The sequence below is a fragment of the Oculina patagonica genome, chromosome 2 (genome assembly GCF_052425735.1).
Source record: "Oculina patagonica isolate OP01 chromosome 2, crgOcupat, whole genome shotgun sequence".
Taxonomy (NCBI): domain Eukaryota; kingdom Metazoa; phylum Cnidaria; class Anthozoa; order Scleractinia; family Oculinidae; genus Oculina; species Oculina patagonica.
The window spans coordinates 10,375,960-10,390,621 of record NC_135759.1 but is presented as its reverse complement, the minus strand read 5'-3'; the positions used below and the strand labels follow the sequence as shown (position 1 = coordinate 10,390,621).

The 14,662-nt window shown below is 37.0% G+C and overlaps 1 protein-coding gene across 1 annotated transcript; it reads right to left on the bottom strand.

Annotated features, from left to right (window-relative positions):
- Window positions 1-4,709: 4,709 nt before the first annotated feature.
- Window positions 4,710-13,433, bottom strand: LOC144642962 (ryncolin-2-like). Its single transcript, XM_078502084.1, has 5 exons — window positions 13,390-13,433; window positions 12,166-12,246; window positions 8,736-8,888; window positions 7,776-8,159; window positions 4,710-5,103 (listed from the first exon to the last, which is right to left on the bottom strand). Exons 3-5 carry the CDS (start codon window positions 8,884-8,886, stop codon window positions 4,835-4,837), a joined length of 804 nt encoding a protein of 267 aa, XP_078358210.1. The 5' UTR covers window positions 8,887-8,888; window positions 12,166-12,246; window positions 13,390-13,433; the 3' UTR covers window positions 4,710-4,834.
- Window positions 13,434-14,662: the final 1,229 nt, after the last annotated feature.

Here is a 14,662-nt window from a genome sequence, read left to right as displayed (position 1 = left end):
CTATTTTGTAAAGATATTCTGTTCTAAAACCTGGTGTAAAAATTAGTTTCGAGCTTTTTAAAGGAGGGAGTGCGAACGCTCTCAAAACCCTTATAATCACAACATTACCTGTCACAGAATTGCAAACAACAGCCTCATTCTTCTGACCACATAGACAAAAACGTCTTCTTTCCAGTGTTTCTTCTTGTTTCTACCAGTATTTTGATGTAAACCTCAGTTGAAAGTTCCTGTTAATACGAAATTTTTCAAATATTGAGAATTTGGCGTACTTAAAATCCTACAGGTAGCCATCTTGAAGCGTGCCGTTGACAACTTCAGTAGATCTCTGTGATGACATTCAACTTTATATGACTCTCAAATCTGCTAAACAGGCCCAAAATGTGCATATACGTGGTCACATTTCACCACAAGCGCCAAAAATCTTCATTTTGAGTGCCCCGTGTGGCACTTTTTAATTCGCTTCTTTTGGACCTGGAGTGAACGTAAGGCTGAACCCTCGTGGTGGCATTTTCTCAGACAGGCCCAGAATGTCCATTTCAAGTTTCAAAATGGCAGTTTTTAGTGAATCTGTAGTAAAAATATTTTATCTAATATTTTATCTACGTGATGGAATTTCATCACAAGGGGAAAGAATCTGCATTTTGAGTACCCCGTGTGGCACTTTAATATTCGATTATTTTGGAACTAATGAGACGTTAGCCTGAAACCACCCGGTAACATTTTTTTAAAAAAGAGCCCAAAATGGGCATTTCAAGTTTTATCCTTTTTTCTACGTTGTGGCAATTCATCAGAAGAGCCAAAAATGTTTGTATTTGATTCTTTTGGACCTAGAGTAAACGATAGCCAAAATCCACCTGGTGGCATTTTCTTAAAAAGGCCCAATTGTGCATTTCAACTTCAGAGTTCCAGGGATACAGGAAGGTTACAGGAAGGGTACAGAAGGGGTACAGGAAGGGTACAGGATGATCGAAGGATGAGTACAAGAGTAGGGGTACAGGGCTATGTCCTCCTCCTTACCAAAAGTTCTATTGCTTAACGCCTCCAGCACAAGAACCACCACCACAATTTTCATATCCCACTTTAAAATAAATTCACTTTAACCGTATGTACTTTCATATAGGAAAAAAAGGATTTCAGGTTCAGCCTCATACGTATTTTATAATTTAGCAAACTGTAAACAACATTTTCGTTCAGGCTCACATAAGTTTTGCACCTCAGATCCTAAGTCTAGGGGGGTCATGAGTGCCCCATAACGAAAAAAAAAATCGAAAAAAATTGCGTTACTTCCGTTTTTCTCCAAGTTTGGCACACAAGAAGCTGTCTCTTCTAGTCCATCCTACTTGTGCCATAAAAGAGATATATACCTCCACATACCGACACTTGAATGGCATTAATGACATCTTTTTACGCACGACTTGTCTGTATAGTTTTAACAAAATATAGGAAATGCTATAACATGATGTCCTTTATGATCACTATAATAAACATTCACAAAAAAACTCAGCGAAACTAAATAATATTTTTTTTCCAGAGTGTTTTTTAAGCACGAAAAGAACTCCATCATACTGCTTTAGGGGTCTTAAGTGATCCAAATATCGAGCTTAAGTTCAGTTGAGCACTAAGCAACGAAAAGACAAGCAAACAATTAATGGCTATGACTATGTCTTTAGGACCTGTTTTTTTCATTGAATACATTGTTATAGTGGTGTGCGAAACACGTTTTTTTTTTCAGAAGCAACAGTGAATATGCCTACGGCTTCAGTATTAAACAACTTTACAACGAGTATTAAAGCAACTATAGTTTATTTGTTTTTATGCAGTTCATCGCATTCGCGGTTTCCGCTAGAAGACTTACGATTCCTGCTTACACATATCAAATGAACCAATTCCTTATAAACAAAACGGATATTTCTCGAGAGACTCTTGTAAATCCATTACATCACAGTGGGTGTCTTACAGAATGCGCGTGAACTTGGTGCATTTGTGGGTTTTGTTTCGCCTGTTTCAGATGTATTCTATGAAGAAAAACGTCTAAATGTCTTTTTTGTCGCCTTGGCAAGCAAGAGGTTCTATAAATTATACTAAACTTTTGAGTCATTCAAGTAACTGATGGACTCTTTAGAGCATAAATCACGGCATTAACTCTTTGTAAAGAATCTTTAGTCACAGGGGGACCATACAAGCGGCGTGACTGTTTGTATGTTCGAAATATAAAGGAATGTATGGGGATTTTGAAAGGGTCTCATTATCGAAAAATTAATTCCAGTAATGTCTATGTTTAAGGTCAAAATAAACGTTAACTTACCTCAGCTGTTGTCTGTTGTCGTTATTGAGCCTCAGAATGCCGAATTTGGGCGATTTGAAGGGTTTTGCGTTGAGTGTTACTTCACGTTATAAGAAGAGCCAAAATTGCATTTTCTTTTCTTGCTCCATTAATTTTTTATAAATTTTTAAACTTTAAAATGGCGTTTTTAGGGCTTCTTTAGGATTAAAAATTCATACAAAAATTAATGGAGCAAGAAAAGAAAAATCTGAGACATCGTTTGTTAGACCAACATATGTAGATCAAATTCCACATAAAAGATTAGGCTCTCACCTAAATGTGTTCTCAAATAAACCTAATGTTGTGCAACATCATAATTGCAAACAAAATGCTGACGTTGCTTATTATAGTCTATATGATCAAAACAAAATCCAAAATTACAATCTTTATTCAATAAGCTTTCAGAAAATATATACTTTATTGGGGTCTCCATTGATGATTTGCACACAATTTCACTTGGAACGAAAACGCCATTTTTCCTTCCGAAAAATGGCGTTTTTATAGCGCGAGCAATTAACGATAAAAAAAGAACGTAATGTTGACATACTTCATTTTGGGTGAACCACGACGTTTTTTTCCTTCTTTATGTTATCAAATATTCTGAAAGGAAAATGCTTGAGTGAAACGCATAAATCTAGGAGTAGATGAGCGAAACTGTGATTAATTCAATACAGTAAAAACCCGCGTATAAGAACAAGTGGATTAAGAACACCCAGGCCTAATTTTAGGAAATAAAGTACCATTTATATAAGAACACATTCAGCCTGAAAAATGAAAGTTGTTCTTATATGGAAAAATATCAAAGATCAACACTACTTTTCATTGCACACATAATAGTTCCACCCCAATTACAGTACAGTATTGCCTTGATTTATCAATTTTATTAAAATTAAAATACAATTGTGGCATATATATTGATTTCATCTATTGGTAGCCTAGTATGTTCCTTATTTTAAGAAACTTTTTTTAAGAACACTTAAGAACACTTACAGGCTGATTTTGCAGATTATAACCCTTTATATAAGAACCAAATCAGCCTGAACCGCCAAAATAGGTGTTCTTATACGCGGGCTTTTACTGTAATAGAATTGGCTTCCAAGCAACAGCTACAGAATCTCGCTCAAGTTTTACAAACATTTTCAAGAGCTCGACACACTGTAACAAGAGAAACTATCCATTTACTTATCTAAGGTAAGGTTTTACCTAAATTTGAATGAAATTTTGAGAGGTTTAAAGAAGGGATTTAAGAAAGAAAACAGTTTTTGAAACACCACCAGACAGTTGACCCCCACGCCAAAGCACTCCAGGATGTCAGGGGGACTAACTGGTGTCCGTCTACCAATTTTTAACTTCAAATTCTAATTTTAAAATCACACTTAATCTCCAATATTTCCTATTTCTCTAAATTTTACTAATCCTTTGCGAAAAATTATCTCCACCTCTTTGGTGTGACAACTTTAGTTTGTTTGCAAACTTTTCATGCAGAAGAAGTGAACACTTATCTTTCCTTCATTTAAAACATCAGACAAGAGTGTATAGGCGGTTATATCCAGTTATTTCATTATTTTGTAAACTATTTTAGTCTTTAGATGTTACGTGAAGAAATGATAAAATCGATCACGTTTCCTGGTTGCATTATAATCCAAAAAGGAAATCTTTCCTCACAGGATGTGGGGTGCGTTTGTTAGATCACGGTTTTCTCATGCCGAGATTTAACCCGTCATTTCAAATGTCGTTTAATATAAAGAATGTATAGATACGTTTAATTCATTGGAAAGACGTAAAAATCCATTTTGATCTGACATCGGAAATTGAAAAATGATAAAAAATACGTTCTTTTGATCAGCATCAATGTAATAATTCGGTAGAAGAGAGCATAAAGCCACTTTACATTTCCTGTAATCAAGAGCCAGACTTATCCTCCATGTCATTAGCGACAGCTTCCTCTTCAGATTTTGAAATTCTAGTTTAGGGTTTTCTAAATTTCGAAGAGTCTTCATGGATGTGAACGTAATTTTGTAATTAAAAGAGATATAATTGTAAAACTTTTAAAGATAACCCAGCTCTCATATAAATGACTGAATGCCAATTTCTTCGTACAATATCCAATACATTGTCAAGTTGATAACTGAAGATGCAAAGACATCAGGTCTTGATATGCACCCAAATTCTAAGCACAGCTTTTTCAAAAAGATTTACATATATTCGTCACGAGATGTGACACATTCGAGATAAATGAAAAATGTTGGCCGGGAGTCCAAAAAGAAACGGCCAAAACTTGAGAGACTCGAATAATTTGCCAGTAAGCATGTAATAATGCGCACATAAAGATCGAAAGAACGAGAAAATGCTAAGGAATCTAAATACAACCTCAGGACAACATGTCTGACGACAAAACTGAGCATTTTATTCAGTTTAAGGTGTGATAATCAGTTACAGACTACATATGGAAACATCAAGCAAATGGATCCTCATGTCAGTGCTATACAACACGATAACACACTGTCAGTTTTAGAAGTTAACTGGTTTGATCTTCATCTCAGCTCGTTGCATGGAGTAGTAATATCCTTTCCAGTATTTCCAGTTGACACCATCAGCAAAAGATGAGTGTTGTCCGCCTTGATGATAAAGACCGTTCAGGTTAGATCTGTGACAGACGTTGTACCACCAAGCTCCTTTATACATCACAGCACAGCTGTTACCGTTCTTGCTGTCATTATCCTGATCTTTGGTTGAAAACGATTGGCCATTGTGATAAGAAAGAGAGTCACCAGCAGATCCTGAAGAGCAAATAAAATACGAACTTTTACAATAATTATTTTGGTGGACCTCGTTCTTCTATGTCAAACTCTTTTTAACCCAAACAGCACGTCAAGAGATGAATGCAAAGGTATGAAAACAATATGCGATTTTTCGTTGATAGTCATTCATCATGATGTGTAGCAGGGGAGGGAATGTGAGTAAGAAAGGAGCCACTCTGGGACCGAATAATCATGTTCTCATAACTTGCAACGCGATACATTCACTTCTTAGTCAGCGGTTTTTCGATGCTGCGGCAGCAGACCGCCTTTTCCAGTGAAATGGGAGCAACCACGACAGCGATGCTGTGATTGCATTCAGTGTTTGTAAAGGGGACAGAAATATCTTCGCTAAAAATGTAAACGCATGGTTCAAATCCAAAAATTCGTCGTCGTCCCGTTGTCAAAAGACGCAGAATTTGTTGCATTTGCTTTACTTTTTAACGCGGTACAGTAAATGAATTTACCACAATTTGCAACGCACGTGGAACTCACCAGTGACGTAAAACAAATAAACACCAAGAGAACAAAAGACCTCGTAACACTACAGCAGGGAAAACGATAGCTCAAAAACCAAAACGACATTCCACACCGAGGTAACCTGCACGCGGAAATTTTAATAGCCACGTTTTTGTTGTCATTGCCGTTATGGTTTGATTTTACACCAATCACCGCATGTTGATTACAAGAACCTTTCCAAAGACATTTTCCCTGCTTTAAAGACCCAACTGGAAAACAATTATTCAACTTCTATATAAAAGGAACATTATCAAACTCTCCCGCTGGCCGCCATATTGTTGTTGTTGAAATTTTTTTGGCAAGAGAGAGTCTACTCATGCCCCTTTAAAGTACCTGATGACTACCGCCCCAATGATTGCTTTGCAAGTTGCGAGATCGTTCAGATTTCATTAAAGAAAGTGTATCAGAAGTTACGTCCCCCCTGACGTGTAGATTTATATTTGTTGTTAATTTGTTAGTTCGTCCCTTCTTGATTTTAAGTCTAAGGTTTAAGTCTATGGTTTCAGTGAAAGCTTTGCTCTGCCGAATTGTCAAGCTCTCTCCAAATTAAATATGAGGTAACAACCCTTACATTTTGTTGTGAAAATCTGTTTATACCTCTTAAAGGAAGTTGTGTCAGTTCTTGGATATTCCCATAAATTCTAATTTGTTTAACCTTACTACTTTCAATTTTAAGCTCTTGCCTTCGCCTTTGTTGTACATTTAAATACAGAAATGTCAGAATTGTTTGGTTTAAAATGTTTTGTTTGGTTTCGACGAGTACATGATCTATGATATTGAACGTTTTGTAAAGAAACAAAAGTAAACACCACAGATAAAAGCACGACTGATTACGCTTTCGCGATCATAAAAAAAAAAGAACGAGTAACAATACTCAGCGACTCTTCGCACCAAAACATATTATAGAAGATTTGCCATCTAATTGTTCTATAAACTGCATTTTTATCATTGCATTTTTTTCAAATTTTATCACGTGTTGAAATCCCATACGGCTCCATCTGCTGTGATTGCTTAAATATTCTGGGAGTTAAATGGGGGGGGGGGGGGGGGCTTCCGAAGCCCACCCCCGGTCAGAGAAGGTCCAAAAAAGCCCGGTCTGAATAGGGTTAAAGTACCTGATGACTACCGCCCCAATGATTGCTTTGCAAGTTGCAACATCATTCAGATTTCATTAAAGAAAATGTATCGCAATTTGCTTTCCCCCCCCCCCCCCGACGTGTAGATTTATATTTGTTGTCGTCCCTTCTTGATTTTAAGTCTTCGTGATGAATCCTTCTTTTCTCGCTCTTTCTGTAAACTGTCATCATCAATTCACCAAAGTACTCTGTGCTCCACACATGCACATGCAAGGTTTATGAACTGTTTCAATGATTCGCATACTCCTTGCCTATTTACCCCACCATACCATTCAAGGTATAACAGAAGAAAGAATACAAAAATACTGTTTGCAGATTCTCGACTCAGACAATAATGACAAGGACGACTACATTCCTACCTCAGATGAATTACGACGACGAGGATTACCTTATGTCAAATTTAAGTCTTAGGCCCAGTGGAAACTTTTTTGTCTTCAATCATTTCCTTTTCTTTTCGTTTGCTGTGATTTTTATGAATCAAACATTCCACTCACTTGAACTGCAAGCCGTTTGAATTGGGATAGAATAAAATGGCACAAAATCATATTATCAAGGAACTGTGGTGGCGGTTGGTATATATGCACGACTCGAGAACTCTACATACACTGAAAATCACACAATCTGTTTTTGTCTTCCCATAAATTTCCTAGACGGACAGACGTTCACAGAGCTTGGTAGTGGTGGTAGTGGTTTTGTTGTTGTGGTGGTGGTGACAAAGAGGATGACGATGATGGTGATGATGATGACGACGACAATGACGATGATGATGATGATGATGATGATTATGATGATGGAGATGATGAGAAAGATGATGGTATTGGAATTTGTGTTACATTTAGGCTTGTAAACGCGATTTGCACCTTCTTCCATCCCCTCCCCACTTCAGTGTAATTTGTAACGAAATATGGGGGAACATTAATGCACTGTACTGTTTTACAATGAAATGCAATGTAAAGGAATGGAACGGAACGTGGAATGCATAATCTGTATCTGAGGTACCTGAATATGATCCAAGACTCAGCTCGTACTTAGATGCCTCATCCGAGATTGCAAACGTGTCGTACTCGGCATATTTGGTTTCTCCTTCCCAGTCGTCTAGATCCACCCGGAGCTTGTAAGTGTCACTGTTGGTCAGGCGATATATTTTATCCAGTCCCAACCAAAACTCGCCATTCAGGTCACCAAAGCCGTTCTTGTAGTCAGCCCAGTCGCGATAAAAATCAACGGAGCCGTTTAGTCTCTTCTGGAGCACTGTCCACCCCCCTCCGGCTGTTGTTTGGTCACAGAACACATCAAAGGCACCTGAACCGTCGGGGTCGATTGTATAAACACCGCTGCATGTTTTACCAGATTTGTACAGCTCAGCACAGCTTTTAGGTGTATCTTAAATTTCAATTAAAGCAATTAGTACTCATTTTGAAATACAATGAAATTAAAAAAACAGCGCTCATCACGTATTTGTTGTCCCTTTTTCCTTTGTTTAATCCTGCCTGTTTCAATTTTTTTTTGTTTTTAAATTTAAAATAAGCTGCTAAGGGTGTCGGTTCTCTTAAGATTAATTAAAGTTGAGGTGACGTCATGATCACAACATAAAAGATCAGGGGACCACAGAGGTTTTGTTTTGTATGTTAAACCTTTCAGTAGATGTTTCACTCATCCCTTGGGATCATTCTTATGTCGTAACTGACAACTACAGTATATAAAGCAATCACATCAACTCATACATATAAACTGCGTGAACAATAAAACATTTAAAACAAATGTAACCATTGTAAAGAGGCTCCTATAAAGATCATTACCGCACGAATGTACAAGGGGGGTGGATGCCAGCCCCTCCCCCTTGAGGTTTTTTTCGTAATTTTAAAAATGAATCATGTGCTCAGTGGCTACTTTGAATCTCCCAGCTAAAACTTAGTCGATTTTTTTCACTACCTTTTAAAGACAAATTAAAAGACTTACCATAACAATCGCAGTTCTCAAGAGCAGCTATAGCTTCCTGTAACTGCTTAATGATTTCCGTTTTACAAACGCCATAAGGTGTGACTTCCGCCTTAAAAGTACACAGTCTGACAAGTAAAGTGAAAAACACAATCCATTGTTGAGCGGCCATGTCTGAAAAAGGTAACAATCCAAAATGATTATTAACTGGGTGGGACTGTGCCGGGTGTATAAGCCAAGGTCTTGGTTAAATAACAGAGTGTGCTTATTACACTCAAATGGTTGCTAGCGGTGTCTACATGTAAGATTTTGCATTTCGTGATGAGATATTTCGAAAGCCATTTGTTTCGGATTTTACTTTAAAAGTTCCGCGTAGGGGTCATATGTGTCGGCTCCGCTTAATAGAAAATCCTGTTTTTAAAAGATTAAGATTTGCCTTTGTATAACAACAAGGAGCGAGAACAAGTTTAAGCATTTTTTATCGTTCCTGCTCTGGCGAACTAGCAAATTATTGCGCTGACATGACGGCAGATAATTCACTTGTCGGTGGTTTTGGAGTATGCCACCAAGAGAGCTGGTAAGCTGGTTTCAGTGAAAGCTTCGCCCTGCCGAATTGTCAAGCTCTCTCCAAATTAAATATGAAATAACAACCCTTAAAGTTTGTTGTGAAAATCTGTTTATACCTCCTGAAGGAAGTTGTGTCAGTTCTTGGATATTCCAATAAATTCCAATTTGTTTAACCTTTTAAATGCTTCTTTCAATTTTAAGCTCTTGCCTTCGCCTTTGTTGTACATTTAAATACAGAAATGTCAGAATTGTTTGGTTTAAAATGTTTTGTTTGGTTTCGACGAGTACATGATCTATGATATTGAACGTTTTGTAAAGAAACAAAAGTAAACACCACAGATAAAAGCACGACTGATTACGCTTTCGTGATCATAAAAAAAAAAACAACGAGTAACAATACTCAGCGACTCTTCGCACCAAAACATATTAAAGAAGATTTGCCATCTAATTGTTCTATAAACTGCATTTTTATCATTGCATTTTATCAAATTTTATCAGTGAGCCAGCATTTTTTTTATACGTGTTAAAATCCCATACGGCTTCGTCTGCTTCGTTTAAGCTTACTTCGGTTCAATCTTTTTTTTATTTCACATTGTTTTGCTTCCCAAAAGTAATTTCAGTCAATATCTACATTAATTAAATTCTCTAAAGTGTTGAGCAACGGTGAAACAATGTAATTACATTTTTCAGTCGCACGGATCAAAGACAAGAATCAATTGAAACCTTTAACAGCTTGTAGCACCTCGTAAATTAATAAAATCCCGCAAACAAAAAGAAGAAAGTTAATTCAGTTAACAATTAATATTTTGTTAAGTATTTAGCAACGATAAAAAAAGAATAGTTCGACCCAAATAGAGGGTCTGTATGGTCTAAGAGAACACGATCCGGTGGAAAGCAATGGTTTCTCGATTTTCTGTTTTTATTATACATAAGAAAACGAAGTTGGCTTCAGTTGAAGGCTTTACAAAGGTGATTTCTTTCGTCCATTTCAAAGTAAAGAATTTTATTCCTTCGCTTGTGAAAGCTTTTGGCATTTGTTTGTTTACGAGTTGTTTACTAGCAGTAAAATTCTGAGATATAGGTCGTTCTTCGAATATCATCGAATAAATTGGCTCCTTTGTGTCCTATTCTGACGGAGGCAGGCGACGAAGGAGCAGGAAACTTCAGAAAGGTAAGCAAATTGTGTGGGTTTAATTTTTAAAAAGTAAAATATAGTACCAGTTCTTTTAAAGCAGACAATAAACCATTAAGCATAAGGTTATTCGAATATCATCGAATAAATTGGCTCCGTCCTTTCTGACGGAGGCAGGCGACGAGGAGCAGGAAACTTCAGAAAGGTAAGCAAATTGTGTGGGTTTAATTTTTAAAAGTAAAATATAGTACCAGTTCTTTTAAAGGAGACAATAAACCATTAAGCATTATAATCCGCCATTACTGGTCTAAAGAAAGCCAACAGCTCCGCGTTAAAGGAGGGTCTGAATGGGGTTTAATGTTTAGTTTTATTTGCCCATAATTTTTAGTGTTTGCTGTTACATTGGCCAATTTTTTAATGTTTACTGTTTCCGGAGAAAATACTGTTAAGTGTTTGGAGGGATTTTCGTGAAAAATTTAAGCATTGAAAATTATTATCTGCTCTTCAAAAATCGCATAAAATCACTTATAAACTTAGAGAAAACTTTCGGATTTCTCCTCGGAAATCTTCGGCAGTCTTTGGACATCTTCGGTAGTCTCCGGACATTCGGTAGTCTTCGGCAGTCTTCGGTAGTCTTCGGAAATCTTCCTAAATGATCGCAAATCGTCGGAAAATGGCCGAAAACTTCTCAATATACTAAACAAAATAATATTGGCTTTTTTGGAGAGGTTTTTGTTTCTTTCTGGATAAAATTTACTGTTTCAGTGAATTTTTACTGTTAGTGTTAAAATGCCTAAAATGTAACTGTTTCATGTTTCAGAGCCAAAAAACTAAGTGTTTAGTGTTATCGAGGTACCCCCATTCAGATCCTCTTAAAGGGGCAGTCTCTTTAAGGTGTTCCATCGCATCTCGGGTCAGAAAAACGTTTTCCCTCAAACTTTACCAAGTAAACTTTCTTAGGTTAGAAGTAAATGCAACGACTTTAGTTTTTGGAAATACGTCAAAATATATTTTTTAAGAGCTCTCAATAATCTATGCTGTAAAAGGCCTAATTTTATGGCCAGAACGAAAGTTGACAGATGAGCTATTGAGGTACACGCGATCACCCAGCAGAACGTGCTAGCGCAAGAATAAAAGTACCTAGAGACAGCGCATGCTTAGTTGCGTTTCTCAATTACTGAGCAGAACTTGCAAAATTTTTTTGGCCAAACCTGCTTTTAGTTATGACGCATCGCATCATAGAGCACCATAGAGTTAATAAGTTATATACACAATTTGTAAAAACAATTTAAATGGATAAAATTGGCGAATTATTCAGTATCGACCTTAAATTTACGTGCTTCGGAAAGAAAATGTGGCAAATAATATGTATTACGTTCTGTGCTAAGCTTGGTTTGGTTAATACACATACGTGTGAAAAACGAGTGAAAACACTCTAATTAGGAAACTAATCCAAAAACGGCAAAGGGTTAGGTGCCTTCCCTTTTTTTCTTTTACCAAAACTTTATCAACCTTTTAAACAGAATTAAAGCTTTCAACAAAAATTTCGGGTATTGCGATATTAACTTCTACAAGCTATTAGTGACTCGGTTTTTTGGTATTTTATCCTTTAAGAGTTGGTTGTGAAGAATGCACCGATAAAGATAAATCAGTTTTGTCCACTTTCTCATGTTTGGCATTGGCTTATACTTTACGAGGTGTTACATCAGACAGCTTTTATATCTTATAAACATGATAAAAGACGTTACTTACTGCACTGCACTTTACGTAGTCACTTTCTTCTTTGATGAACCTCTTCTGCGACAAGTTAGACCTCCGTTACTAGTTGGTTCTCTGTGGAGAATGGTATACGGTCTTAGCCGTCCTCTCTTTTAAGCGGTTCTAATTGAAAAACTATAACTGACAGCTGACAGTTGACAGTTGACAGTTTACAGTTTACAAATAAGCAATTAAGGTAAACGCGATCACCGAGCAGAGCTTCCTAGCGCCAGGCTATTGCCTAGAAACAGCGCGTGGGAAGTCACGTTTCTCTATCACTGAGCAGAGCTTACTAGCTCCAGAATATAATTGCCTACAGACAGCGCGTGGGAAGTCACGTTCCTCTATTACTGAGCAGAGCTTGCTAGCGCCAGAATAATCCATAGAAATGGCATATGCCAAGTGGCGTTTCTGCATCACCGAGCAGAACCCCTTACTTAGAAACTTAATTTCGGCAGTTTCTCGATTCAGACAACTCCGAAACACATGTGTGATTTTGAATTTTAAATCTTAATTTGATTCAAATATTATACCGTTTGTTTTAGTTTATTTTAATGTAATATTAATTTGTCTTAGGTAGTTAGTCACATACAACCACTCAAGCATGTATTTGCTTTAATACAGATGGTGGTTAAATAAAGGTTTATAATTATTATTACTTATGTTATTTTGAAATAAAAATGATATAAACGAAAATTGAGTTTTATGGGCAAGGGTATGTAAAAATTGAGTTTTATGGGCAAGGGTATGTAAAAAGTTATATGTTTTGTAAATAATTCACCTCAATTTTTGATATTATAACTTGTGTACAAAGAAGCTCAGTGCATGTAAAAGCTTTCAGAGTGTTATTATGTAGGTTAAGGCTATTGTCACGTTAACTGAAATTATCTCATTCGGAAAACTTGTAGAAAAACAAATTTTATTATTTATTATTATAGTTGCTTTTCTTTATTACTGGGCAGAACTTGCAAGCAGCAGGATATCGAATAGAAACACTGCATGCCTAGTGGTGTTTGTCTAACAAGAGCGGATCTTTCTAGCGCCAGAATATATACTGCCTAGAAAAGCTGCTATCCCAGTTGCGTTCATTTATTACTGAGCAGAACTTGCTAGCGCCATAGTTTTTGCCTAAAAACAGCGAATGCCTAGAAAATATACGCATGAATTAAACGGTTTCTACAGTATTGCCAGTGGGATCAGTGAATTATTGTTTCCTACCTTTGTTCTTCTCCAAAGCGCCCTTGCTTAAGTGATCGAAACCTGCGGGAAATAAATGTAACCGTCAGCATTGCTTTAAAATGGTGAATTTATTTCGCGTCAAACCCATCCTACCTGGCTTTCTGTGGCAAACACACAGCTCAACTGAAAATGACGACTATGATTAAAGCCAAGTGGGATGTAACATATGCGGTCTACTGACTTTCTATTGATCATAATGACACACAGCCCTGAGCAGTTACTTGTTAAGAAAACACATCTGCTCGTAATATAATCTAAATATAACTTTCGATTTTTCAGTTTATGACTGGCAGACCAGTATTTTAATAAAATTACACTTAACAGTAAGTATACAACTAAAACTATACAATTAGTTATATTCTGCGACTGCACTGAAATTCTGACACTTACAAATGGCGAAAATAAATACACTTGCCGACACGCAGGAGTTGTGAATCAAAGGAAAACTTTATGTTTTCACGGTAAAATTTCTTAATAAAAACATCTTTTTTGCACATCATCTTAATTCCAAGTGAATCCTCCCAAAACAGATGTAAGGACGCATAGAAAAATAAAAAAAATGCCTTTTTATCTTTTTTTAAAAGGGTCCTAACTGCAGAAAAATTAAAATGACAGCACACAGTTTAAAGTTGAATGAGCAGAGCTTTCTAGCGCCAGGGTATTGCCTAGAAACAGCGCATGCAAAGAGGCGTTTCTCTATCACTGAGCAGAGCTTGCTAGCGCCAGAATAAAATTGCCTACAGACAGCGCGTGGGAAGTCACGTTCCTCTATTATTGAGCAGAGCTTGCTAGCGCCTGAATAATCCATGGAAATGGAACATGCCAAGTGGCGTTTCTGATCACCGAGCAGAACTTGTTAGGCTTAATTATCCTTCAATGTCATTCGCGACTGCCTTTAATGTAGGCAGAGCAAAACTCATGGCCTGTTATCTTCTCAGTTATTGCTGTTTTACGGCGAAGAAGGGAAAGAGAAGCTAGATGGATAGAACACGGGCGAGCCAAGCGATCGTGATCGCCCCATGGCCAATCGCCACAGACGTTAGCGATCGTCTCTGTTATGTTCTCATATAATCGCCACGATCGCAAGAAAACTGTTTGAAGTGACGGAGGCGATAGAAACGATCCGTGCGATAATATGAGAAGCAGCCTTAAAAGCATGACCACTAGAACTAGTGAAAAGGAAAACAAAACAAAAATAAAACAATAACGTGAACGCGCTTCAGTGACCACCAAAGTAAACACTTCGATTAAG

What these genes read in the sequence shown, in the direction of transcription:
- LOC144642962 (XM_078502084.1), bottom strand. Translation starts at nt 8,886, where the DNA reads ATGGCCGCTCAACAATGGATTGTGTTTTTCACTTTACTTGTCAGACTG. An exon ending in TGAGAACTGCGATTGTTATG is followed by an intron (nt 8,160 to 8,735) that starts GTAAGTCTTTTA and finishes TTGAAATTTAAG; the next exon opens with ATACACCTAAAAGCTGTGCT. An exon ending in GAGTCTTGGATCATATTCAG is followed by an intron (nt 5,104 to 7,775) that starts GTACCTCAGATA and finishes TTTGCTCTTCAG; the next exon opens with GATCTGCTGGTGACTCTCTT.